Source organism: Callithrix jacchus, chromosome 22, assembly GCF_049354715.1.
Source record: "Callithrix jacchus isolate 240 chromosome 22, calJac240_pri, whole genome shotgun sequence".
Classification (NCBI taxonomy): Eukaryota; Metazoa; Chordata; class Mammalia; order Primates; family Cebidae; genus Callithrix; species Callithrix jacchus.
The window spans coordinates 16,346,276-16,371,739 of record NC_133523.1 but is presented as its reverse complement, the minus strand read 5'-3'; the positions used below and the strand labels follow the sequence as shown (position 1 = coordinate 16,371,739).

Genomic DNA, 25,464 nt, shown 5'->3' with positions numbered 1-25,464 from the left:
CTTCCTCTTTCTGGCCACACTATCCACACTCTCTTGGCCCTCTGAGACTGCCTACCCTGCCATTCCCTTTATATCCATCAAGGTCCAGATTTAGGGTCGCCTCCTCTGGGAAGCCCTCCTTGGCCTCCAGGTTGACTCTCAGTACTCACCATCAGATTCTTCCTTCTGTTCCAGCCCTAACTACTCAGGATTGGGCTGTTTGTGTCTGGGTATGTCTCTTCCGGCTGCCTAGGGGTTCCTGGAAAGAACTCTATTCCCAGGATCTAGTTTGTTGAATGAATGCTGGTGAATGAGTGAATGATTGAATAGATGAATGAGTGAGGAGGTAGATGAAAGGATGGATGGAGAGATGGATGAGTTGATGGGTAGATTCGTGACTAGATGAATGATAGATGGACAGATGGATGGATATGTGATTGAACTATTGGAAGTACAGATGCATGGATGGGTGAATTTTGGGGTAATTGGATAGATGATTGATGGATATAGAAGAATGATGGATGGATAACTTGATAGGTGGATAGCTAGAATGGTGGACAGACGATTGAATGGGTAGATAGATGAGTTGTTGGATGAGAACGTTAAGCTGTATTGGATAGGATGGATGGATGTGTGGTTGAATTATTAGAAGGAAGGATGAGTAGATAGGTGAACTTGTTGATAGTTGGGTGGGTAGATAGGTAGATGGATGGATGGGTGGGTGGGTGGATGCATGGAAGGATGTGTGGTTGAATTATTAAAAGTATTGAAAAGTGTTTATAATTTTTGAGTATTTAGATAGATGGATTGTTGTGAGTAGTTGGTGGACAGATGAAGAATAGATGCATAGATGGATGGATGGATAAGTTGATGGGTAGATGGATGGTTGGTTTATGGAAGAATGAATGATTGGACAGGTGGATTAAGTTATGGATCAATGTATGGGATGGATGGATAGATGGATGGATGGTGGATGGATGGATGGATGGATGGATGGATGGATGGATGGATAGGTGGATGGATGGATGGGTGGATGGGTGGATGGGTGGATGGGTGGGTGGGTGGGTGGATGGATGGATGGATAGATGGATGATGAGTGGGTGGATGGAGGGATGGATGGATGGGTGGATGGATGGGTGGATAGATGGATGGATGGATGGGTGGATGGATGGGTGGGTGGGTGATGGGTGGATGGATAGGTGGATGGATGGGTGGATGGATGGGTGGGTGGATGGATGGATGGATGGGTGGATGGATGGGTGGGTGGGTGATGGGTGGATGGATAGGTGGATGGATGGGTGGATGGATGGGTGGGTGGATGGATGGATGGATGGGTGGATGGATAGGTGGATGGATGGGTGGATGGATGGGTGGGTGGATGGATGGATGGATGGGTGGATGGATGGGTGGGTGGGTGGTGGGTGGGTGGATGGATGGATGGTTAAATTACTGAAAGGTTGGAAGAGTGAATGGGTGGAATGTGGGGTAGTTGTATGGATGGGTGTGTGGATGGATGAGAGTAGATGACTGAATTAATGAGTAAACAAGCAGGCATATGATGTAAGCTGCCCCAGACCCTAGGACCTCTGACCCCTGGCGACCCTTGCACTCTCCATGATGATGCCTTATCCCCCATGGTGGCAGAACCTCTTCCACTTCGTGACGGATGTGCAGAACAATGGGGTCGTGAAGATCCCGGATGCCAAGGGCGACGACGCCTGGAAGGTTTACTACGATGAGACAGCCCAGGAGATTGTGGACGAGTTTGCCATGCGCTACGGCGTCGAGTCCATCTACCAAGCCATGACGTGAGGCCACAGGCTGGGGTGGACACGAGGGCGAGGTGCATGAAACAAGAGGGAGGTCACCAAGAGGGCACTGGCAGCCAGGCGGGGTGGGTCATGCCTGTAATCCCAGCACTTTGGGAGGCCAAGGCGGGCGGATCATGCAGTCAGGAGTTCGAGATCAGCCTGGCCAATATGGTGAAACCCCATCTCTACTAAAAATACAAAATTAGCTGGGCATGGTGGCGTGCGCCTCTAGTTCCAACTACTCAGAAGGCTGAGGCAGAAGAATTACCTGAACCCGGGAGGCAGAGGTTGTAGTGAGCCAAGATTGCTCCATTACGCTCCAGGCTGGGTGACAGAGGGAAACTGTCTTAAAAAAAAAAAAGAGGGGGGGCATTAGCAAGTCTGCTGTGGGAGGGATTCTTAGGGGGAGGAGCCAGAGAGGAAGTGGGCGTGGTGGTGGGGGGGTTTCCGTAATTCCCCAGATCAGGAGAGCGCTGTGATTGACACCTGGAGTGACAGGGAAGAGAGGGAGGAGTTAGAAGCTGAGATAGAGGTGGGGAACAGTGGCTCAAGCCTGTAATCCCAGCACTTTGGGAGGCCGAGGCGGGCGGATCAGCAGGTTAAGAGATCGAGACCATCTTGGCCAACATGGTGAAACCCCGTTTCTACTAAAAATACAAAAATTAGCCAGGTGTGGTGGCGCGTGCCTGTAACCCCAGCTACTCAAGAGGTTGAGACAGGAGAATCACTTGAACCCAGGGGGTGGAGATTGCATGAGCTGAGATTGCACCACTCAACTTCAGCCTGGGTGACAGAATGAGACTCCATCTCAAAAAGAAAAAAAGAGAAGCAGAGTTAGAGCAACTCAGATGGATATAATGTTGGAGGGGAGAGGAGATGCAGAGACTCCAAGGACAGAATCAGGCGGGGGGTGGATTGGGTGGTAATGGAGAGCCACTCACAGACGCTGTCTTGGAGGCATTCTGGGGGGAACTTGGTCCATCCTGGCTGGACCCCTGGCCCAGTGCCTCCTGGTCCCTCTCTCCAGCCACTTTGCCTGCCTCTCCTCCAAGTATATGTGCCCGGGGGTGCCCGCCGTCATGAGCACCCTGCTCGCCAACATCAATGCCTACTACGCGCACACCACCGCCTCCACCAACGTGTCTGCCTCCGACCGCTTCGCCGCCTCCAACTTCGGGGTCAGTCCTGGGGACTGGGACTGGAGAATGAGGGACAGCCCAACTTGATGCCGGTCAGAACTGATGTGACTCCTGGGTCCCCAGTCTAGACCAGATTGCTGTGTGACTTTCCACCAGTCACTTGCTGTCTCTGAGCCTCCATTGATTCCTCTGTAGAATGCTATAGAATGGAGGCCGGTCGAGGTGGCTCATGCCTGTAATCCCAGCACTTTGGGAGGCTAAGGTGAGCGGATCACTTGAGGCCAGGAGTTTCAGACCGGCCGGGCCAACATGGTGAAAACCCATCTCTACTAAAAATCCAAAGAAAATTAGCCGGGCGTGGTGGCCTGTGCCTGTAGTCCAAGCTGCTTGGGAGGCTGAGGCAGGAGAATCGCGTGAGCCTGGAGTCAGAGGTTGCAGTGAGCTGAGATCGTGCCACTGCACTCCAGCCTGGGCGACAGAGCGAGACTCTGTCTCAAAAAAATAAACATAAGAGGATGCAATTGAATGGAAATGGATATTATGAGGGTGGTGGATGGGGTGTACTTAGTGTACAGTAGGCGCTCAGCCAGCATGGCAGCCAAGTCCTGCCCCAGCCATCCTCCCGCCTCCCCTTCCTCCTCAGAAAGAGCGCTTCGTGAAACTCTTGGACCAGCTGCATAACTCTCTGCGGATTGACCTCTCCATGTACCGGGTAGGAAGTGCGTGCATGAGGATTTCCTGGCCCTGCGCACGTGTGTGTGCCTGGAGGGGAAAGCTACCGGCAGGTGTGTGCGTGAGGGGACCCATCTCCACACTTACGATGTGTTCCTCTGGCCCCTGTGGGATTTAACACATCTCCAAGCAGACCCCCAGTCACTTCGAGGTGCTCTAATCAACCCCCAACCTGAAACCAGGGAGGCTTTGTATCCCCTTAAAAAGCAGTCTTCCATCCTCCCCCAGCCTTCTTCCATAACCCCACCTCCCTTCCTGTTTCCAACAGAATAACTTCCCAGCCAGCAGCCCGGAGAGACTCCAGGACCTCAAATCCACTGTGGACCTTCTCACCAGCATCACCTTCTTTCGGATGAAGGTAGGGAAGGGTCCGGTTGTGTTTGCCCTCCAAGGAAGGTTCTCCAGGATTCCTAGCTCTCGGGACAAGTGACATTTCTCCCGGAGAATCAAAGCCTTTCTCAGTAACCTTCTCCCTCCATTCTACTTCATTTCCTTAAACCTAAAATGACTTGCAGTCACTTCTGGGGACCTCCTGTCCCAGCTATGGCCACCTATGCCTCTCTCCCTCTCTTCAGGTACAAGAACTCCAGAGCCCACCCCGAGCCAGCCAGGTGGTAAAGGACTGTGTTAAAGCCTGCCTTAATTCTACCTACGAGTACATCTTCAACAACTGTCACGAACTCTACAGCCGGGAGTACCAGACAGACCCGGTGAGACCCTAGATGGGTCAGAAGGGAACAGGGACACCAATGAGACACAGGCTCAAGTCCCAGCCCCTCCCCTTCCTGTGGGATTTAACTCTTCTGAACCTCAGTATCTTACTCTGTAAAATGGAATCATTGACCCACATCTCAGGATCAGGGAGAAGAGTTCATGAGCCATAAGCTTTAGATAAAATATAGTAGGCACTTGGTACACTTGGTTACATAGTTGAGTTTGGCATAAAAAAAATTTTTTTTTAAATTTTTTTGAGATGAAGCTTCACCCTCGTTGCCCAGGCTGGAGTGCAGTGGTGTGATCTCCACTCACTGCAACCTTTGCCTCCCGAGTTTAAGTAATTCTCCTGCCTCAGCCTCCTGAGTAGCTGGGATTACAGGTCCCCGCCACCACACCTGGCTAATTTTTTGTATTTTTAGTAAAGATGGGGTTTCGCCATGTTGGCCAGGCTGGTCTCGAACTCCTGACCTCAGGTGATCCACCCATCTCAGCCTCACAAAGTGCTGGGATTATAGGCATGAGCCACTGTGCCCGGCCTGGCATAAAAATTTATGTCTGGCATACACAATCAATGTTGGGTTTAATTGAATTTATTTATAATTTTGAGATGAGGTCTCACTCTGTTGCCCTGGCTGGAGTGTGGTGATACGATCATGGCTCACTGCAGGCTCGACTTCCCAGGCTCAAGCGATCCTCCCACCTCAGCCTCCCAAGTAGCTGGGACTGTAGGCACACGCCACCATGCCCGGCTAATTTTTGTATTTTTGTAGAGAAGGCATTCCAGTATCTTGCCCAGGCTGGTCTCGAACTCCTGGCTCAAGTGATCGTCCCACCTCAGCCTCCCAAAGTGCTAGGATTACAGGCAGGCGCCACCACCCGTGCGGAGTTATGGCCTGCTCTGAGGGAAAGATGTACAAACTGGAAATATACAAACAGGGATGATTAGTATTGAGATGGCAGGATCTCAGGAGGCTGTGGGAGCTGGAGGCAGCCCTTATCCCACATTCTGATAGGCTGTAACACACAAGCTGTGTTCAGGTCAGTCTGAAGGCAGCCCTTATCCCACGTTCTGATAGGCTGTAACACACAAGCTGTGTTCAGTTCAGTCTGAAGGCAGCCCTTATCCCACGTTCTGATAGGCTGTAACACACAAGCTGTGTTCAGGTCAGTCTGAAGGCAGCCCTTATCCCACGTTCTGATAGGCTGTAACACACAAGCTGTGTTCAGGTCAGTCTGAAGGCAGCCCTTATCCCACGTTCTGATAGGCTGTATGTAACACACAAGCTGTGTTCAGGTCAGGCTGAAGGCAGCCCTTATCCCACGTTCTGATAGGCTGTAACACACAAGCTGTGTTCAGGTCAGTCTGAAGGCAGCCCTTATCCCACGTTCTGATAGGCTGTATGTAACACACAAGCTGTGTTCAGTTCAGTCTGAAGGCAGCCCTTATCCCACGTTCTGATAGGCTGTAACACACAAGCTGTGTTCAGTTCAGTCTGAAGGCAGCCCTTATCCCACGTTCTGATAGGCTGTATGTAACACACAAGCTGTGTTCAGGTCAGTCTGAAGGCAGCCCTTATCCCACGTTCTGATAGGCTGTATGTAACACACAAGCTGTGTTCAGTTCAGTCTGAAGGCAGCCCTTATCCCACGTTCTGATAGGCTGTAACACACAAGCTGTGTTCAGTTCAGTCTGAAGGCAGCCCTTATCCCACGTTCTGATAGGCTGTATGTAACACACAAGCTGTGTTCAGGTCAGTCTGAAGGCAGCCCTTATCCCACGTTCTGATAGGCTGTATGTAACACACAAGCTGTGTTCAGTTCAGTCTGAAGGCAGCCCTTATCCCACGTTCTGATAGGCTGTAACACACAAGCTGTGTTCAGTTCAGTCTGAAGGCAGCCCTTATCCCACGTTCTGATAGGCTGTAACACACAAGCTGTGTTCAGGTCAGTCTGAAGGCAGCCCTTATCCCACGTTCTGATAGGCTGTAACACACAAGCTGTGTTCAGTTCAGTTTGATTTCATTCTGTTCCTTTACATGCAGTTGACTAGCCTTGGAATCAGTCTCACTCTCACTTGAATTGAGTTCAGGTGAACTGGATTAAATTAGATTCTTTAGTTCAACCATAATCAGTTGAGTTCTGTTTCTTTCTATTTAGTTGACTTAAGTTAAAATTGTTCTTAGCTGGGTGTGGTGGTGCATACCTGTAATCCCAGCTACTCGGAAGGCTGAGGCAGGAGAATTGCATGAACCGGGGAGGCGGAGGTTTCAGTGAGCCGAGATCACACCACTGCACCCCAGCCCAGGCAATGAAAGTGAAACTCCGTCTCAAAAAAAAAAAAAATGTTCTTGACAAATTAGTGAGCCAGGCTGGGCTCAGTGGCTCACACCTGTAATCTCAGCACTTTGGGAGGCCGAGGCAGGAGGATCCCATGAGGCCAGGAGCTCGAGACCAGTTTGGGCAATGTAGCAAGACCCCATCTCTGCAAAATATATAAAAATTAGCCAGGTGTGGTGGCACACCTGTAGTCCTGGCTACTTCAGAGGCTGAGGTAGGAGGATCACTTGAGCTCAGGAGTTCCAGTCTGTAGTAAGCCATGATTACACCACTGCACTCCAGGCTGAGTGACGGAGGGAGACCCTGTCTCTTAAAAGAAAAAAAAAAGTGAGCAGAACTAAGTTGATTGATTGCACTGAGCATTGAGTACAAATCCATTCATTCCCACTTAGTTCATTTGCATTCGAGTCAAGTTGTTCTCAACTGGGTTAAATTGTTTTGAGTTCGGATGAACTGGGTTGTTGGATTAGAAGCAATTGATGTCAGTTGAGTTGGGCTGAATTGGGCTCATTTCAGCTGATGACACTCATTCCCATTGATTAACAAACGCTGGGTTGAATTGGCCTGGGTATGTTAGGCCGCGTTTAGAAAGGCAGAATCGGATTGGGTTGACTTGGTGCAGAGTTGAGTTCAAGTCGATTTATTTCCATTGTTTTGATTTGGGTTAATGTTGGTCTTGGACAAGTTGATTAGGTTCAATCCAATGGAGTTCATTTGAGTTTAATTCGATCCAGTTAGGCTGAATTTCACTCCATTCGGTATAATTGCTCAAGTTCAATTCCGTTGATTCAACATCCAGGAGAACTGACTTCCGTTAAGCTAAGTGGGCTTGATTTGCATTCACTTCCGTTCCATTTGGTTTAGTGGAGCTGGGTTTGTCCAACTGAATTTGGTTTCATTTATTTCCATTCAGTTTTAGAGTGGAGTCTAAAAATCGTAAGCTTCATCAAGCTGCATTGACACGAGCTGTGTTTGGAGCCGTCTGTGAGTTTAGTTACTTTCTCTGTAGATGTCTTACCTGAACCATACACACGGTCATGGCAGCCGTTCCTCAACAACCTCCTCTTCCTGGGTAATAAACTGACCGAGGCACCGGTCTCTGCCCCCCTATAACCCAGGCCTCCACTGCCCATTTCAGGCCAAGAAGGGGGAAGTTCCCCCAGAGGAACAGGGTCCCAGCATCAAGAACCTCGACTTCTGGTCCAAGCTGATTACCCTCATAGTGTCCATCATTGAGGAAGACAAGAATTCCTACACTCCCTGCCTCAACCAGTGAGTCGTGTCTCTGTGTAGTTAATTATCTGGGTGTCGTCGTGTGTATGTATACGACTTTGTGTCTTGTGTGTCAAGGTGACCAGGTCTAATGATACAAGTGTACATACATGTACCTGGGGATAATGAGGGGTCTGATTGTGCCTGTGTGACGTTCACATATGGGTACAATTTGCAAACATAAACATAAAATTGGGTGTATGTTCACGATCACTGGTATAATCAGACATGTATTTCGTATGCATTCATTTGCGTGAATAACTGTATACAACTTTGTATGTGTGTAGGATAGTGTTGCTCAGACATTACTGTGCGCTACTCTACTATGTATTGTACATTTAAACTGCATTGTACTTACACATATGGAGGTAAGTAATTTTGTATATTGTTGCGGTCAATGGGTTTTATTATTTTATGTGTATGTGTATACAGAATAGTGAACATACTTCAACATACAATATTGTACAGTATACAAGCTTGTGTGGTTTTGTGGGGATATGTTCACAGTTTCCATTTGTGGACTTAAACGTCTGTAGGATTTTCATTTGTGTTAGCGGAAGGAGCGATTGTGTTCTGTTTCTCTGCCACATGAGTGCTACAGAGGGCTCTAACTTTGGGACATTAACATCTCTTGGTTAGTTGGGGAATTAAGATCAGGGATTTTGATGGATTGAAGGGTGGGTGGATGAATAGATGAATTATAAACAGATGGACAGGTAGATTTGTAGAAGGCTGAGTGTGTGGATAAATGAATGAATGGGTCAGACGTGGGGGCTCACGCTAGTAATCCCAGCACTTTGGGAGGCTGAGGCAGGAGGAACACCCGAATTCAGGAGTTTGAGACCAGCCTGGCCAGTATGGCAAAACCCCATCTCTACTAAAAATATAAAAAATTAGCTGGGTTTGGTGGTTGCACCCATACTCCCAGCTGCTTGGGAGACTGAGGCTTGAGAATCACTTGAACCCGGGATGTGGAGGTTGCAGTAAGCTGAGATTGCACCACTGTACTCTAGACTGGGTAACAGAATCAGACCCTGTCTCAAAAAAAAAAGGTGAATGGATGGACAGTTGGATGGGAAATGGATGAATAGATAGCTGGATAAGTGAGTAAATAAATGGATAGAGGGATGGGTGGATGGATGAATAGATATGGGTGGATACTTGGATGAGTGGGTGCATTAATGGATGGAAGGATAGATACGTAGGTGGATGATGGAAGGACGGATGGATGAACAGATAGATGGGTACCTGGATGGATGGACAGTTGGACAAATGGGTGGAGGGATAGATGGATGAACAGATAGATGGGTGGTTGAGTGATGGATGAACGAGCGAATGAATGGATGGAGGGATGGAGGGATGAATAGATAGATGGATAGGTGAATGGATGGGTACATAGTTGCATAGTAAAGGAATAAATGGATAGATGTAGGGAACCAGCCCCCACATCACCCGTGGGTACCCCAAGTTCAGTGGCAACAAAGGATTGAGAAAATGACAGATTAAGAGTGAAAGTGGGACCAGGAGGCCATCACTTATTCCTGGAGGCAGTGAAAGCCCGAGCTCTGATCTCTCACAATATTTATTGGCCTCAATAATGTGTAGGGGTGGAGTGATGGTGGGGAGAGGGTGACGTGATGGTGGAGTGAACCAGTGAGCCGAAACAGGTGTGTCATTCTAAAGTGTGATAACAGTGGTGGTTTGGGAGTTTCACAAAACAAGAACATGTGGTTATCCTTAGCCTATTATCTATGTGCAGCTGGTGGAACCTACAAGGACCTTGTAGGAACCTTGCCTTACAAGGAACCTACAAGTCTGGCTATGTCATAGTGCTACAGAGGGGTTTTATGTCCTTGAGCACAATATTTATGGTAACAGAGCCTAGGTCACCCTGCACCAGAACATGAGGCATGGGGAGGCCTTCCTCCCCAGAGGCCTGCTGTGTCCTTCCGCAGTTTACTCCTGATTTCTTTTATACATACAACCAATTTATGTAGGCGCACTGTAAGCCCTTCCTCCATTGCTGCTTCTCCCAACAGATAGAGGGATGGATGGATGGGTAGATGGATAAATAGACAGATGGGTAAGTGGTTGGATGGATGGATAGTTGCGTGAGTGAGTGCATGAATGGATGAAGGGATGGTTGGATGGATGGATAAATGGACAGATGGGTAAGTGGTTGGATGGATGGATAGTTGCGTGAGTGGGTGAATGAATGGATGAAGGGATGGTTGGATGGATGGATAAATAGACAGATGGGCAAGTGGGTGGATGGAGGATAGTTGCATGAGTGGGCGAATGAATGCATGGAAGGATGGATGGATCAATAGATAAATGAGTTGGTGAATGTATGGGTGGATAGTTGTGTGAGTGGATGAATGAATGAATGGAAGGACAGATGGATGAGTGGGCAAAGGCTGAAGAAGAAGCAAAGCTGGTGCAGAGTCAGCCAGCAGTGGCTACGAGGGAACCTGAACCCAAATCCCTCTCCCCATCCCACACTCCTCTCTAGGGCAGGGAAGGACAAAGCAGCCCATGCCATCTGTCTTCTGCCTGCCAAAGTTTTATACTCCCATGCCTTTGCCAGGTTTCCCCAGGAGCTGAATGTGGGGAAAATCAGCGCTGAAGTGATGTGGAATCTGTTTGCCCAAGACATGAAGTATGCCATGGAGGGTGAGTTTCCCACTGCGGTGTTCCCAGCCTGGCCACAGCAGGTGGCTGCACCTCTGTGTCCCCCGCCAAGGCTGTGAGTGCCCTATACCCTTATGCCTGAGTTGGATATCGGTGACGGCCAGAGTGGGCAGCCTCTCTGCCGAGACACAGGGTGGCAGACCTTCCAGCTGTGCCACCCTCTTTGTCCCTGGCCAGAGCACGACAAACATCGTCTATGCAAGAGTGCCGACTACATGAACCTCCACTTCAAGGTGAAATGGCTCTACAATGAGTATGTGACGGAACTTCCCGCCTTCAAGGACCGTGTGCCCGAGTACCCTGCGTAAGTCCCCTGCCCCAAGCCCAGCCCAAGCCTGAACTGTAGCGCTGACAGCTAGAAGGAAACCCAGAGGGGAGGGATGACCTACTCATGTTACCTGGGCATCAGGGGCACAGGTTGGGCTCGAACCCAGTGTTCTCTAGGCTCAGCCATCGAGCAGTTGACTCCTATAGCCCAGAAAGTTCCTAGTCACAACAGCAACAGGAACCATGTGACTTTCTCCTTTTATCCTTTGACAATTCTACGAGTTAAGGTGGGATCATTTTAATTCCTATTTTGAGAAAGAGAAACTGGAGAGTTAAAGATGCCAAATGGCCAGGCACAGTGGCACATGCCTGTAGTCCTGGCAATTGGGGAGGCTGAGGCGGGAGGCTGAGGCAGGAGCCTTGCTTGAGCCCAGGAGTTCGAGACCCCATCTCTAAAATGAGTGAATGGGTCAGGCACAGTGGCTTGTGCCTGTAATCCCAGGACTTTGGGAGGCCAAGACAGGCAGATCACCTGAGGTCAGGAGTTCGAGACCAGTCTAGCCAACAAGGCAAACCCTCAGGTCTACAAAAATACAAAAATTGGCCAGGTACAGTGACTCACACCTGTAATCCCAGCACTTAGGGAGGCTGAGGTGGGTGGATCACCGGAGGTCAGGAGTTTGAGACCACCCTGACATCGTGAAAACCGTGAAACCCCATCTCCACTAAAAATACAAAAATTAGCATGTGTCTGTAATCCTAGCTACGCGGGACGCTGAGGCAGGAGAATCACTTGAACCCGAGAGGCAGAGGTTGCAGTGAGCTGAGATCACACCACTGCACTCCAGCCTGGGCAACAGAGCAAGACCTTGTCTCAAAAAAAAGAGAAAACAGAGAAAGAAAAGAAAGACAAGAGCTTGGCTGGGTGCAGTGGCTCACACCTGTAATCGTAGCACTTTGGGAGGCTGAAGCGGGAGGATGACCTGAGGTCAGGAGTTTGAGACCAGCCAGGCCAACATGGTGAAACCCCAACTCTACTAAAAAATATAAAAATTAGTTGGGCATGGTGGCACATGTCTGTAAGCCCAGCTACTTGGGAGGCTGAGGCAGGAGAATCGCTTGAACCCAGGAAGCTGAGGTTGTGGTGAGCAGAGATTGTACCACTGCATCCAGCCTGGGTTGAGGTATGAAAGAGTGAGACTCTGTCTCAATAATAAAATAAAAAGAGCTCAGAGAAAAAACCCACTTGTCATGGGCAGTGAATCTGAACTACGATTCCCACAGGTAGGGGCCCTGCTGTAAAAGGGGCCAATCTATTTCATGAGCCAGGTAACTGAGGCTCAGTGCAGGAGGTGGGCGGACGGGCAGCCCCTCAAGGCTGCAGGGAGAGCTCCAGGAAGAGTAGGAGCCACTGTAGCACCACCTAGTGGTCAGAACCAGGCAGTGCAGAGGTGGAGGAAGCCAAAAGGTGGCAGAGCCCCACCCCGGCTCTTCATTCCAGATGGTTTGAACCCTTCGTCATCCAGTGGCTGGACGAGAATGAGGAGGTGTCCCGGGATTTCCTGCATGGCGCCCTGGAGCGAGACAAGAAGGATGGGGTAAGAAGGCCACCCCACAGCCAAGGTCCTAATCTTCCCGTTGGGGTACAGTTTCAGGGGAAATTTGCCCTTGGGATGAGGCCAGTCTCTGCTAGGTATCCACCATCCTTGTCTCGCTCATGGTTTTTAAAATCTTGTTTATTCATCAACTACAAAATGTGAGTTCCAGGCCGGGTGTGGTGGCTCACACCTGTAATCCCAGCACTTTGGGAGTCTGAGGCGGGTGGATCACCTGAAGTTGGGAGTTTGAAACCAGCCTGACCAACATGGTGAAATCCAGTCTTTAAAAAAAATTTTTTTTTTTTTAAATGTGAGTTCCATCAAGCCAGATGTCTCCATACGCCCCATGGCTTCCACGTCCAGCTCTAGAGGTTAACTCTAAGTCAGCCTCGCCCTCTGACATCTCACCCCGGGGAAGGTGGTCTCTGGCTCTCCCCATGGAGAGTGGGAAAGTCGGGCTCTGGGGCTTCTCTGGCGTTGATCTCCTCCTTCCCCGGCCTTCTTTCCCCTGCAGTTCCAGCAGACCTCGGAGCATGCTCTATTCTCCTGTTCCGTGGTGGACGTCTTCTCCCAACTCAACCAGAGCTTTGAAATCATCAAGAAACTCGAGTGCCCCGACCCCCAGATTGTGGGGCACTACATGAGACGCTTTGCCAAGGTGTGGGAAAATGGGCAGGGTTGGGGCTGGGGGCTGGGGTCAGGGCTGGGGAATTGAGGTCAGAGTTGGAGATAGCTTACGGTTGGGGTTGGGATTGATGTTGAGTTGAGGTTGAGGTTGAGATGAGGTTGGAGTTGAGGTTTGACTGGATGTCGGGGTTGGGGCTGGTGTTTAAATTGAGATTGGAGTTGAGGTTGGCATTGGAATTGAGGTGTAGGCTCAGGTTGAAGTTGAGGTGTGGTTTGAGATCAGGTTGAGATGGGTGGGTGGATGGGTAGATGGATGGATGGTGGATAGATATAGGTGGGTAAATATTTAGATGGATAAATAATTTTTTTGAGACAGAATCTTGCACTATTGCCTGGGCTGGAGTGCAGTGGCACGATCTTGGCTCACTGCAATCTGCCTCCCAGGTTCAAGTGATTCTTCTTGCCTCCACCTCCCAAGAAGCTGTGATTACAGGTGTATACCACCATGCCCAGCTAATTTTTTTGTATTTTTAGTAGAAACAGAGTTTCACCATGTTGACCAGGCTGGTCTCGAACTCCTGACCTTGTGATCTGCCCGCCTTGGCCTCCCAAAGTGCTGGGATTGCAGGTGTGAGCCACTGTTCCCACCTGAATAAATGTTTTGAAGACTTCAGGGTGTGAACTGAGGATTTGAGGTCGTGGGTGCAGTTTGCAACGCTGTTTGGTTGGAGTTTGAGGCTGGGTTGGGTCTTGATTTGGGATCGAGGTTGGAGTGAGTGCTGAGATTGATACAGAATTTGAGTGAGTCTTGGGGTGAGTTTGAGGGTTGGGATCATTGGGGTTGAGGTTTGATTGATTGGCATTAGGCTGCGTTGTCCTTGGGGATTGCAAGTAGGAACTGGCTTTTGATTTAAGATCAGGTCATGCTTGTAGTTGAGGCTGGGTTAATATGATGCTTGGTTGCCCTGAAAAAGAGCTGGGTCAGCCAGGCGCGGTGGCTCACGTCTGTAATCCCAGCATTTTGGGAGGCCGAGGCGGGCAGATCACAAGGGCAGGAGTTCGAGACCATTCTGACCAACATGGTGAAACCCCAATACAAAAATTAGCTGGGCAGGGTGGCATTTGCCTGTAGTCCCAGCTACTCAGGAGGCTGAGGCAGGAGAATTGCTTGAACCCAGGAGGCAGAGGTTGCGGTGAGCCGAGATCACGCCATTGCACTCCAGCCTGGGCCACAGAGCAAGATCTGTCTCAAAAAAAGAAAAAAAAAGAGCTGGGTCTACATAAAATGATTGTCTTCATTGAGTAGCACCTCCTCTAGACCTTGATGGTCATCTTGGGTGGAGAATCTGCCTCGCCCAAGGGTCCATCTTAGGTGCTAATAGGCTTGGGGTCATCACTGATCTCACTAGTGGCTCTTGATGGCACCTGGTGACTGGAGCCTGCCTTGGTCCCAGCCTCTCCTCTCACCCACTCTGTGTCTTCCCCAGACCATCAGTAATGTGCTCCTCCAGTACGCAGACATCATCTCCAAGGACTTTGCCTCCTACTGCTCCAAGGAGAAGGAGAAAGTGGTGACCTGCGGGGGCCCCTGACCTATCTCCTCCTCAGCCCCATTCAGCATCCCCAGGGCCCTGACACCTGGGGCTATGTGTGTCCACCTGTGTGTAATCTGACTGGCCTGTGTGTGTGGTTAGAGGTGCTTGTTTGAATGTGTGTGATCAGAGTGTATCTAGTTGCGTGTGCCTGAGTGTGTGGGATCTGAGTGCGTGTGACTGACTGTGTATTGTCTATGTTGGCTGGTGTACTGTGTGTGTGTGTGTGTGAGTCTGTGAACATCTGTCTGCGTGTGCTGGCTTTGTTGACTGGGTGTAGCATGAATGTGTGTGTGAGTCTGACTGTGCACATCTAAATGTGCGTGTCTGATTACGTTTCATCTGGCTGTGTTAACTGGGCATAACGTGAGCATACGTGTGTCTGTGTGTGTTTGTACATATCTGAGTGTGGGTGTCCAGCCATGTTCCATCTGTCTGTGTTAACTGGGTAAAGCATGAGTGTGTGTATGTGTATGTGTGTTCAATTATGCATGTCTCGGTGTGTGTCTCATATTTTATCTAACTGTGTTAACCGGTTGTAGTGTGTCTGTATGCTTATGTGTGTGTCCAACTGTGCATGTCTGGGTGTGTACGACCATGTTTTGTCTGGCTGAGTTAACCGCATATAGTGTGAGAGTGTAAGTGAGTGTGTGTGTGTGCATCTGGCTGTGCACGTCTGGTGGGTGTGTCTCACCAGGTTTTGTCTGGCTGTGTTGACTGTGCATGGTGTGACTGTGTGTCTGTGGCTGTGCCTGGCTGTGCACATCTGGTGGGTGTGTCTCACCAGGTTTTGTCTGGCTGTGTTGACTGTGCATGGTGTGACTGTGTGTCTGTGGCTGTGCCTGGCTGTGCACATCTGGTGGGTGTGTCTCACCAGGTTTTGTCTGGCTGTGTTGACTGTGCATGGTGTGACTGTGTGTCTGTGGCTGTGCCTGGCTGTGCACATCTGGTGGGTGTGTCTCACCAGGTTTTGTCTGGCTGTGTTGACTGTGCATGGTGTGACTGTGTGTCTGTGGCTGTGCCTGGCTGTGCACATCTGGTGGGTGTGTCTCACCAGGTTTTGTCTGGCTGTGTTGACTGTGCATGGTGTGACTGTGTGTCTGTGGCTGTGCCTGGCTGTGCACATCTGGTGGGTGTGTCTCACCAGGTTTTGTCTGGCTGTGTTGACTGTGCATGGTGTGACTGTGTGTCTGTGGCTGTGCCTGTCTGGATTTGTGTGTCCTTGGGGGATCTTGTGTGTATATCTGGGTGTGAGGGCACCCACCTTAGTGTGTCACTGTTGGCTGTTGCAAATGAAGCCTTCGGGGTGTGAACTGGAATACTTTGGGCCCCTGCAGGAAAATGTGCTACCCCCAGAATTCCCAGCCCCGCTGATGGACCTACCAGGCCTGGGGTGGGAGATTACTTGAGTCCTCCTTGTCCCCACCAATCCCCAGAGATGCCCCCTCCCGACAACACGCCCAGAAACCTGAGCCCAAATACTGCCTTCCATCTGCAGGTGACCCCGCGGAACCCCAGCTTTCTCCAAACCCAGACCCTGAAACCATCCCGAGGTCCCTCACAGTGGGTAGAGTAGGCTCTGGGGAGAGGTCCTGAGGCCTGACTCCCCTTTCTGTTCTTCTCTACAGCCCTGCATCCTCATGAACAACACTCAACAGCTGCGAGTTCAGCTGGAGAAGATGTTCGAAGCCATGGGAGGGAAGGAGGTGAGGCAGGGCCCAGGCAGGGCTGGAGAAGGGATGGGGACACCCCCACCCACCACCGTGTGTGTTCCTGCAGGCTCCCGAGCTCATATGCCACCAGGCCTGGGGATAAATTCCAGCTCAACCATGCTCTTAAATCCAGGCGTGCCGTGCAACTCTCTGTGCCTCAGTTTCCCCTCCAGCCCCTTGGGATCCCTTTCCCTGGGTCAGATGAAAAAACACCCAGTACGTGTGGATGCTACTGGACCTGGCCTGATGTACCTTCTCTCTCCTTAGTTGGATGCCGAAGCCAGTGACATCTTGAAGGAGCTTCAGGTGAAACTCAATAATGTCTTGGACGAGCTCAGCCGGGTGTTTGCCACCAGGTGGGAGCATCTCTAGGGCTGGGGCAGTGGGGAGGGAACAGCCCGCAGCCTCTGAACCTGGGGCGTCTGCAGGCTCAGCGGATGTGGAAATGAAGATTGCAGCCTCAGAGTTAGACAAGGCTGAGTTCAACTCTTGGCTTTACTGCTTACTAGCTGTGACTAGTGACTCCCTTGTGGGAATCACTTAACCTCTCTAAGCCATATATATATATTTTTTTTTTTTTCTTTTTTTTTGAGACAGAGTTTCGCTCTTGTTACCCAGGCTAGAGTGCAATGGCGCGATCTCAGCTCACCGCAACCTCTGCCTCCTGGGTTCAGGCAATTCTCCTGCCTCAGCCTCCTGAGTAGCTGGGATTACAGGCACGCGCCACCATGCCCAGCTAATTTTTTGTATTTTTAGTAGAGACGGGGTTTCACCTTGTTGACCAGGATGGTCTCGATCTCTTGACCTCGTGTCCACCCGCCTCGGCCTCCCAAAGTGCTGGGATTACAAGCCTTACATATTTTTTTATTCCTCTGTAAAGTGAGGGTGATGACAATAATAGTACCCGAGTAGGATTTTGAGGATGAAACGAATAGTAGGCAGATGCCTCATCCCGTTGCCTGGTTCTGCTGTTAGGATTCTTCGTTCTTGCTTGTGTGCTGTGATGCTGAAATGGCCTTAACAACCACTGATCAGCATTTGCGTCTTCATCCAGCCCTTCCTCCGGTCTGAGCCCTTCCCTTCTGTGTCCCCAGCTTCCAGCCACACATTGAAGAGTGTGTCAAACAGATGGGTGACATCCTTAGCCAGGTTAAGGGCACAGGCAATGTGCCAGCCAGTGCCTGCAGCAGCGTGGCCCAGGACGCTGACAATGTGTTACAGCCCATCATGGACCTGCTGGACAGCAAGTGAGCCGGGCCAGGTGGACTGGGCTGGCCAGGGAGGGGCTGGGGCAGGGCCAGAGAGACCCAGGAACTGGGCTGGAGAGAGTGTGCAGGGAATGTTTGCTGGGTGGTCATTGGATAGTTGGATGGGTAAATAGATGGTGGCATGAAGGGGATGGAAAGTTGGGTGGGTTAATGATTGGAAGGATTCGTGGGTAAATATTTGTGTGGATGAATGGGTGGTGGATGGATAGGCGACATGAGGGATGCGTAGGTGGGTGGATGGATGCATGGATTAAAAGATAAATGTTTAGAAGGCTAGATGGAAGATAGATGTTTTAAAAAGATGGATGAGTGGATAGTTGAGTAAATATTTGGATGGGTGAATAAATGTTTTGATGTGTAGCTGGATGGATGGCTGGATGGATGGATGGATGGATGGCTGGATGGATGGATGGATGGCTGGATGGATGGATAGATGGATGGCTGGCTGGATGGATGGATGGATGGATGGCTGGATGGATGGATGGATGGCTGGATGGATGGATAGATGGATGGCTGGCTGGCTGGATGGATGGATGGCTGGATGGATGGATGGATGGATGGCTGGATGGATGGATGGCTGGATGGATGGATGGATGGATGGCTGGATGGATGGATGGATGGCTGGATGGATGGATGGATGGATGGATGGATGGATGGATGGATGGCTGGCTGGCTGGATGGCTGGCTGGCTGGATGGATAGTTAAATGGATGGATAGGTGAATAAATATTTGGATGAATAATAAATGTTTTGATGGATAAACAGATGGACAGATGGGTGAATGAACTAGTGGATGAATAAATAAATGGACCAGTGGGTAGATGGATAGAAGGATACATAGAAGGATGGATGGATGAACAGATGGACAGATGGATGGATGGATAGAAAAATAGAGAATTAAAGACCACTGGAGGAGGGATAGATTGGTGGGTACTGGATCAATTGGTGGATAGATCATGGTGGACTGCCTCTCTCCTTCAACCCCTATACATCCAACCACAATTCCTTTTCTGTTTTCCGTTTCAAGTCTGCCCTCCTCTGACCGTTCCCCTCCTTTTTCTTCTGGGCTTGGCCTTATCCCTTATAGTCCCTGATCTCCATCCTTCCTGTTTCACTTCATCCCCCACACCGTTCTTTCAAACATGAAAGGCTGGCTGTGTCTCCCTCTTGAATGCTCCATGGCTCCCCATTACCCCTATCCCCATGATAAAGCCCAAGCCTTCCTCCCAGATACTGATGCCCCTTCCCATCTGGTCCCTGCTGGCCAGTCAACCACCACTCACTCTTCTCTTCATGCATCAGATATCACAGCCCCATTAGACCACCGAGGGGTCCCTGTACAGGCAGTGTGCCCTCCTTCATGTCTGTGGAATGCCTTGCCCACCTGTTAAGGGAAGGGGCTCTGTGGGTTGGGACCAGCTGGGCCCCCTCTCAGACCTGCCCCTCCCCCCCAGCCTGACCCTCTTTGCCAAAATCTGTGAGAAGACGGTGCTGAAGCGGGTGCTGAAGGAGCTGTGGAAGCTGGTTATGAACACGATGGAGAAAACCATCGTCCTGCCACCCCTCACCGACCAGACGGTGAGGCCTGCAGGGGGCCCATGGGACACTTGGGTCACCTCCCTGGTGGGAGCCCAGAAAACTTGGTGCCTAGAGAGGCTGGGGGGTGTGAGAGGTCATCCAGGCTCAAGGTCCATCCAAGGGTGGTGGAAGCCACCAGAGGTCAGTGGGGCCATTCAGAGGTCACAGAGGTCACCTGGGGGGTTAAAGTTCATCAACGAGTTAAGGAGGTCATTCAAAGTCCATCGTGGTGACTCCAGGATCAAAGAGATTAGGCAGAGTCAAGAAACGTCTAAAGTCATAGAGGTCGCATGTAGGTCGAAAGAGCATTCAGAGGTTAGAGGTCATCTAGAAAACAGGTAGGCTGGGGGATCAAGGTTATCCTTGAGTCATGGAAGGCATAGAACTTGGCTGGGCACCATGGCTCACACTTGCCATCCCAGCACTTTGGGAGGCCCGAGGCAGGCAGACTGGTTGAGGTCAGGAGTTCGAGACCAGCCTGGGCAACATGGTAAAATCCTGTCTCTACTAAAAATACAAAAATTAGCTGGGTGTGGTGGCACATGCCTGTGATCCCAGCTTCTTGGGAAGCTAGGACATGAGAATTGTTTGAACCCGGAGGTGGAGGCTGCAGTGAGCCAAGATGGCACCACTGCACTCCAGCCTGGGTGAGAGTGAGACCCTGTCTCAAAAAAAAAAAAAAACATAGACATCAACAGTGGGTTTTTCTAAGTGCTTTGGGGCTCGTTCCAAAGATCAGAGATCAATAGACCAGGGAGCTCCTGGAGGTCAGCCAGAGGTCATGAAGGGCATCCAAGGTCAGAGATGTCAAGCAGAGGTCAGTGGCCATCCAGTGGCCAGGATCTATAGACCCCCCCCCCCCACCAGGGACCAGGGGACCGAGACATCTGTAGGGATGTAGTTGGGTGTGGGTCCCTCCAGGAGACCTCAGGAACCTGAGGACAGCAATGGGCTATGGGCACATCAAGGAACAGGGAGGGCTTTCCCAGTTGGACCCTGGAGGCTTGGGGAGGGTGCTCGGGGACCAAAGAGAGGCAACGATGGTGGGGGAGGCCCGGACTTCTCAGCCTCCCCAATTCTGTGGGTTGGGCTGGGGCAGGGGTCTTGCCCCTCCTTGCTGTCATCTCCGACCCCTCCCTGGCCTTCCCGGGAAACTTATGGTACCTTATTCCCCCCCTCCCCCACCACCCCGCCCCCATCATGGCTGACAGATGATCGTAAGTAGAGGCCCGTCTGTCCGTCTGTCTGTCCGTCCGCTCTGTGTCGGGACTCAGCCCACCACGTCGCTGCACCCCTCTCCCCACCCACCCAGCGCCCCCTCCTCACCCACCATCCTCCCTCCCGCCTAGATGTGCCTGTGTCTGTCTGGGGCAGGGCATGGGGAGGGGGCAGGACTGGGAGGGAGGGAGACCACACCGATCCACCCTGTCCCATTGAAGTCTGGAGACCCCCCAACCCCAGGCCCAGCTCCTCCTTCGCAGCAGACCTGCCATCTAAGGGTAGAATCCAACCCCACTCCCGTGCCCAGATGCCACCACATGCCCTGAAGCTAGAAAGAGTATCAACCCCAGGATCCCTCTGAAGTGTCAGCAGCTTCCCAGAATGCAGATCCTCACCATGAGGGTCTCTACTTCTGACTCCCCTGAAATTCCATGCTCAGACCATTCCTCAGTACCCCACCACCCTGCCTACCCGACTCCCACCATCCACACTGGCACACACCAATGCCAGACACACGCCCAGGTGCCCAAATGGGAGGCTTGTGTCATGGTTTCAGTGTCAGGCAGACTTGGGGTCAGTTCCTAGCCCAGCTACTCTCTCTCTCTCTGTGATCTTGGGAAGTCACTTGACCTCCCAGCCTCTGTTTCCTTGTCTGGAAAATGGGGCTCATTGCATCTCCTCCCTGAGGGTAGTTCTAAGAACCAAATGTCATGATGCAGGAAAATAGTCATCTCAGTATTGCTTGAACCCAGGAGGTGGACCACAGCACTCTCAGTGACTGGCCCAGAGGCAGCGATCTCTAAATCAGAGCTAATGATGGTGGGGGTGGGGGGGGCGGTGATATGCAGACATGTATGAGAGCAGAGACAAAACAACTTCAGATTTTCCCTTTGTGCGCAAGACAAGGCTGTCACAAGATTTCACTTCGTCAAAAGTTTACAAGTGGTCTTCTTACTTCTTGGTAGCCGCAGCCTGGGTCTTTGGCTGTAACCATAGAGAGCCAAAGGGTACGCTTTGGTGGCCGCATAGCCAACCACAGGCAATGCACTTGTGGCCAGGGGGATAAAGGAATTTGCATTTAATGAGTGACCATATGCCAGACCTTCTCATAGCCCCTGTTTCAGCTCACCTTCATAACAAGCCTTTGAATGAGGTGGATATTATTGTCCCCACTTTGCAGATGAGGAAAGCTGAGGCTCAGAGAGAAGTCACTTGTTCAAGGTCATATAGTAAATGCCAGAGTCAGGATTCAAATTCAGATCTGTCTGAATATGCAGCCTATTTGCTTTGCTATTAACCCAAGAACAAAGAGTCTCATTGTACAGTAAGTGCAAACAGATCATGTTTTGGCAGTGACTTCTCTCCTTTCTTTCTGGCTTTCTCTAGCTCTGTATCTGTCTCTCTCTCTCTCTTTGCTGTCTCTGACTCTCACACCATATAAAAGTCAGTCACTAAAGCGCGCGCACACACACACACACACACACACGCCACAATCCCCATGCAACCCAATCGCCAGTCCCCTGTGCAGTGTGGATTCCCCTGTCCCCATGAATATACCTGTGAGCATCCGGGCCTCCCACCCTGCGTGACTTGCCAGGTTGATCACCCTGTGACGTTGCCTCTGCAGGGGAACCTCTTGAGAAAACATGGCAAGGGATTAGAAAAGGTAATGAGGGCCTCGTCTCACTGAGGCCCTGAGCTCTGGTGTCTGGGCATGTGTGTGCATGTGTGTGCATCTGTGCACCTGGGAAGGAAGGCCAGCTGGGGGTCGTGGGTAGGGATAGCTGTCCTAACCAAGTCCCGGAAAACCAGAAGTCAGAGATGAAGTGATTCTCCAGGGACAGAGTGTGCAGTGTGTGTGCAAATGTGAACTGATGTGTGTGCACAAACAGCTCCCGTCCTCCCACAGCCCTGGGCTCAGCTGAAACTCTGTGGCTTCTTGAAGAGCCTACACACTGGATCACCACTCTGGCTTGAGACATGTGTTGTTTTTTACATAGATTTTTTTGTTGCTGCTGTGCTAATGGATGTTTGCTGTTGCGGAGATGGGAGCTCCAGCAACATGCAGGCAGCTGTCTTGCTGTGCACTTGTGCAGAAGATGTTATCGTGCCTGCGTGCATATAAACGGAGTCTTAGCTTTGTGAATGTGGGACACGGGTTGCCTACTCTCTCAGCCAGCCCTTTGGGGGTCACATTCAATGTGCCAGGCACCCTATATGTGTATGTGAATCCCTGTGGGGTCAAGGGTGTGTGGGTTTCTGTGTGATTGTGCACATGCCTGCAAGTGTTTGGGTGCATGAGTGTAGTTTAGTGTATAAGTTTTTCAGCATTGAGTGAACTTGCAGTATATGTTAGTATGTTTTTTCATAGAGTCAGGTATGGGGATATAGGGGGCAGTCCCTGAGGAACTGGGAGAGGAGAGATTCCTACCCCTATTTCATCTCCCCACCTCCCCAGGTGCCCCATCCTGGGGCAGGCTGACTGTGGGATGGGGCTGCTTCCAGCCTCCTGGGCACCCAGAGAGTGTGCTGGTTGCCAAGGAGTCTGACCCCAAAGCCTATGCTAGGGGACAAGAGGAGGTACTAGTTGGGGAGGGGGCCCACCATTAGACCCAGGACCTGGGGAGGAGCTCCTGGGCTGGGAAGTGGGACTATGCTTTGAGGGGGCAGGGAAGTCCCACTGAGTATCCTCCCAAGAGCCACCAGAACTCTGACCTCCACCTGATTCTCTCCACAGGGCAGGGTGAAATTGACAAGCCACTCAGACGTAAGACCAGCCTCTCACTGTCTGTCTGGCTCCCACCCCACTCCCTCACCCCACCCCGTGCCCCCTTCCACCTCTGTGGTCCGTGCCGTCTGAGGGAGTACTGTGAACCTGTCTGTTGGTCTCTTCTTCCTTTGTCTGTCTGGCTTGCTCGTGGGGGGTGGTGGGTGGGGGGTTGGTGGGTAGGGCAGAGGGTGCCCAGGAAGGCCCCGAGCCCTTCCAGACTACAGGTGGGTGCAGGAGGGGAAACTGAGGCCCCGTCCACTGGGCTCCTGAGTAACTGTGCCTTGTAAGAACCTCAGGCTCACAGATAAGAAATAAGAGTAACAGTAACAGCCAAGATGATAATAATACTAGCAGGAATGACCACGTGGCCAGCAGATAAACTATGAAGATAATTCCAAATATCCCCACTGCAAATGGGCCCCCTCCCCATCTAGCCTCACCCAGGACCCCCAGACCACCCCAGGACCCAGTAATACAAGACTCGTTACCTCAATACTCAGCCCTACTCTGTCCCCCAAGTTTCTGTGGGTATCCCTGTTAGCCAGGGTGGGAATTGAGGCTCAGATGGCTCAGGGACGGGCTTGGGTCACCCAGCAGTGACAGAGGAGGCTAGACACGTGCATGGCTTCCAGGCTGGAACCCCATTCCCTTAACATTGCCTTTGACTTTGAGACCAAGTGATAATTAGTAAACACTGAGCAAAGACTTGTTTAGTTCAGACTAAGCCACAAAGTGAATCCAATTTTCCCCATCTAGATGGAAAAACTGAGGCTCAGAGAGGTTAAGTGACTCTCCCAGGGCACACAGCAGGGCTGCGATTTGAACCCAGATCATCTAGATTGTCAGAGCCATCACCACATCGCCATCTTGCTAGTATCTGTTTGGGGGGTGGGATGGAGGATGGATATGGAGGTGTTTCCTGAATAGAGGGAGGATTTTTCCTTTAAAAAGTCAGACTGGCTAGCAATGTGGCTCACGCCTGTAATCCCAGCACTTTAGGAAGCTGAGGTGGAAGGATCGATTGAGCCCAGTAATCCAAGACTAGCCTGGACAACATAGCAAGACCCCGAAAAATATTTCAAAAATATTTAAAAATTAGCTGAGCAGCTGGACATGGTGGCTCACGCCTGTAATCCCAGCAGTTTGGGAGGCTGAGGTGGGTGAATCACCTGAGGTTGGGAGTTGGAGACCAGCCTGACCAACAGAGAAACCCCGTCTCTACTAAAAATACAAAAATTAGCCAGGCATGGTGGTGCATACCTGTAATCCCAGCTATTTGGGAGGCTGAGGCAGGAGAATCGCTTGAACCCGGGAGGCAGAGGTTGTGGTGAGGTGAAATAGTGCCATTGTATTCCAGACTGGACAACAAGAGTGAAACTCATCTAAAAAAAAAAAAAAAATTTGCTGAGTATGGTGGCTCACACATGTAGTCCCAGCTACTGGGAAGGTGGGAGGATGTCTTGAGCCCAGGAGTTTGAGGCTACAGTGAGCTATGATCACACCGCTGCACTCCAGCCTGGGCAACAGAGGGAGACCCTGTGTCAAAAAACAAAACAAAACCAAAATCAGACTGAAAGTCCTCCCAGATTACAGGGGAAATTTCCCTGCAGAAGGGATGATGCCTTGAGGAGGAGGTGTTTCACCAGAGCCATTTTCTGAAACGCCAGCCCAATCTCTTGTTTCCCCAAGCTCCCTTTCCCTGAAAAGGCCTGCCCACATCCACAAACACCGCTGTCTGAGGCTCCCCCAATCCACTGCCCCACACAACCTGGTTCCTGTCTGTTCCTCCCATTTCACAAGCCTGGGCGGGGCAGAGAGGGCGGGTACTATCCCCACGGGACTTGAATTTTCAAGGACAAGGTTACCACATCCTCTTGAGTTCTTCCTGGGAGTTCCAGACCCCTGTCTCTGGGACACAATTATTGCCCAGCCCCGAGCCTTTGGGCAAGAACCAAGATGGCCTCCTGGGCTGGGGTGTCAGCTGGGTGTTTGGGGACAAGGCGGTAGCGCCCCTGCCCTCACCCAACTGTTTGTTGTTACCTGCAGGGAACCCAAATGATCTTCAATGCAGCTAAGGAACTGGGCCAGCTGTCCAAACTCAAGGTGAGGAGTGGGGACAGCTTATGGAGTGGGGGACTGCCCCCCCATACTCAC

The 25,464-nt window shown here is 51.0% G+C and overlaps 1 protein-coding gene across 7 annotated transcripts in view; it reads left to right on the top strand.

Annotated features, from left to right (window-relative positions):
* Positions 1 to 25,464, top strand: part of UNC13A (unc-13 homolog A) — a 109,600-nt gene that overhangs the window by 65,731 nt on the left and 18,405 nt on the right. For 4 of the 7 annotated variants that reach the window (XM_054250575.2, XM_078361780.1, XM_054250573.2 and 1 more), the window contains 18 exons: positions 1,624 to 1,787; positions 2,818 to 2,968; positions 3,573 to 3,641; positions 3,930 to 4,019; positions 4,237 to 4,371; positions 7,854 to 7,987; positions 10,575 to 10,660; positions 10,856 to 10,982; positions 12,447 to 12,543; positions 13,058 to 13,201; positions 14,658 to 14,741; positions 16,391 to 16,468; positions 16,742 to 16,830; positions 17,569 to 17,721; positions 19,196 to 19,319; positions 22,168 to 22,206; positions 23,278 to 23,307; positions 25,357 to 25,413. In XM_054250575.2, coding sequence (XP_054106550.1) covers positions 1,624 to 1,787; positions 2,818 to 2,968; positions 3,573 to 3,641; positions 3,930 to 4,019; positions 4,237 to 4,371; positions 7,854 to 7,987; positions 10,575 to 10,660; positions 10,856 to 10,982; positions 12,447 to 12,543; positions 13,058 to 13,201; positions 14,658 to 14,741; positions 16,391 to 16,468; positions 16,742 to 16,830; positions 17,569 to 17,721; positions 19,196 to 19,319; positions 22,168 to 22,206; positions 23,278 to 23,307; positions 25,357 to 25,413 — 1,851 coding nt within the window. Of the gene's footprint in view, positions 1 to 1,623; positions 1,788 to 2,817; positions 2,969 to 3,572; positions 3,642 to 3,929; positions 4,020 to 4,236; positions 4,372 to 7,853; positions 7,988 to 10,574; positions 10,661 to 10,855; positions 10,983 to 12,446; positions 12,544 to 13,057; positions 13,202 to 14,657; positions 14,742 to 16,390; positions 16,469 to 16,741; positions 16,831 to 17,568; positions 17,722 to 19,195; positions 19,320 to 20,530; positions 20,684 to 22,167; positions 22,207 to 23,277; positions 23,308 to 25,356; positions 25,414 to 25,464 lie in introns of those variants that run through there. The other 3 variants (XM_054250574.2, XM_054250572.2, XM_054250576.2) reach the window with 2 other exon arrangements.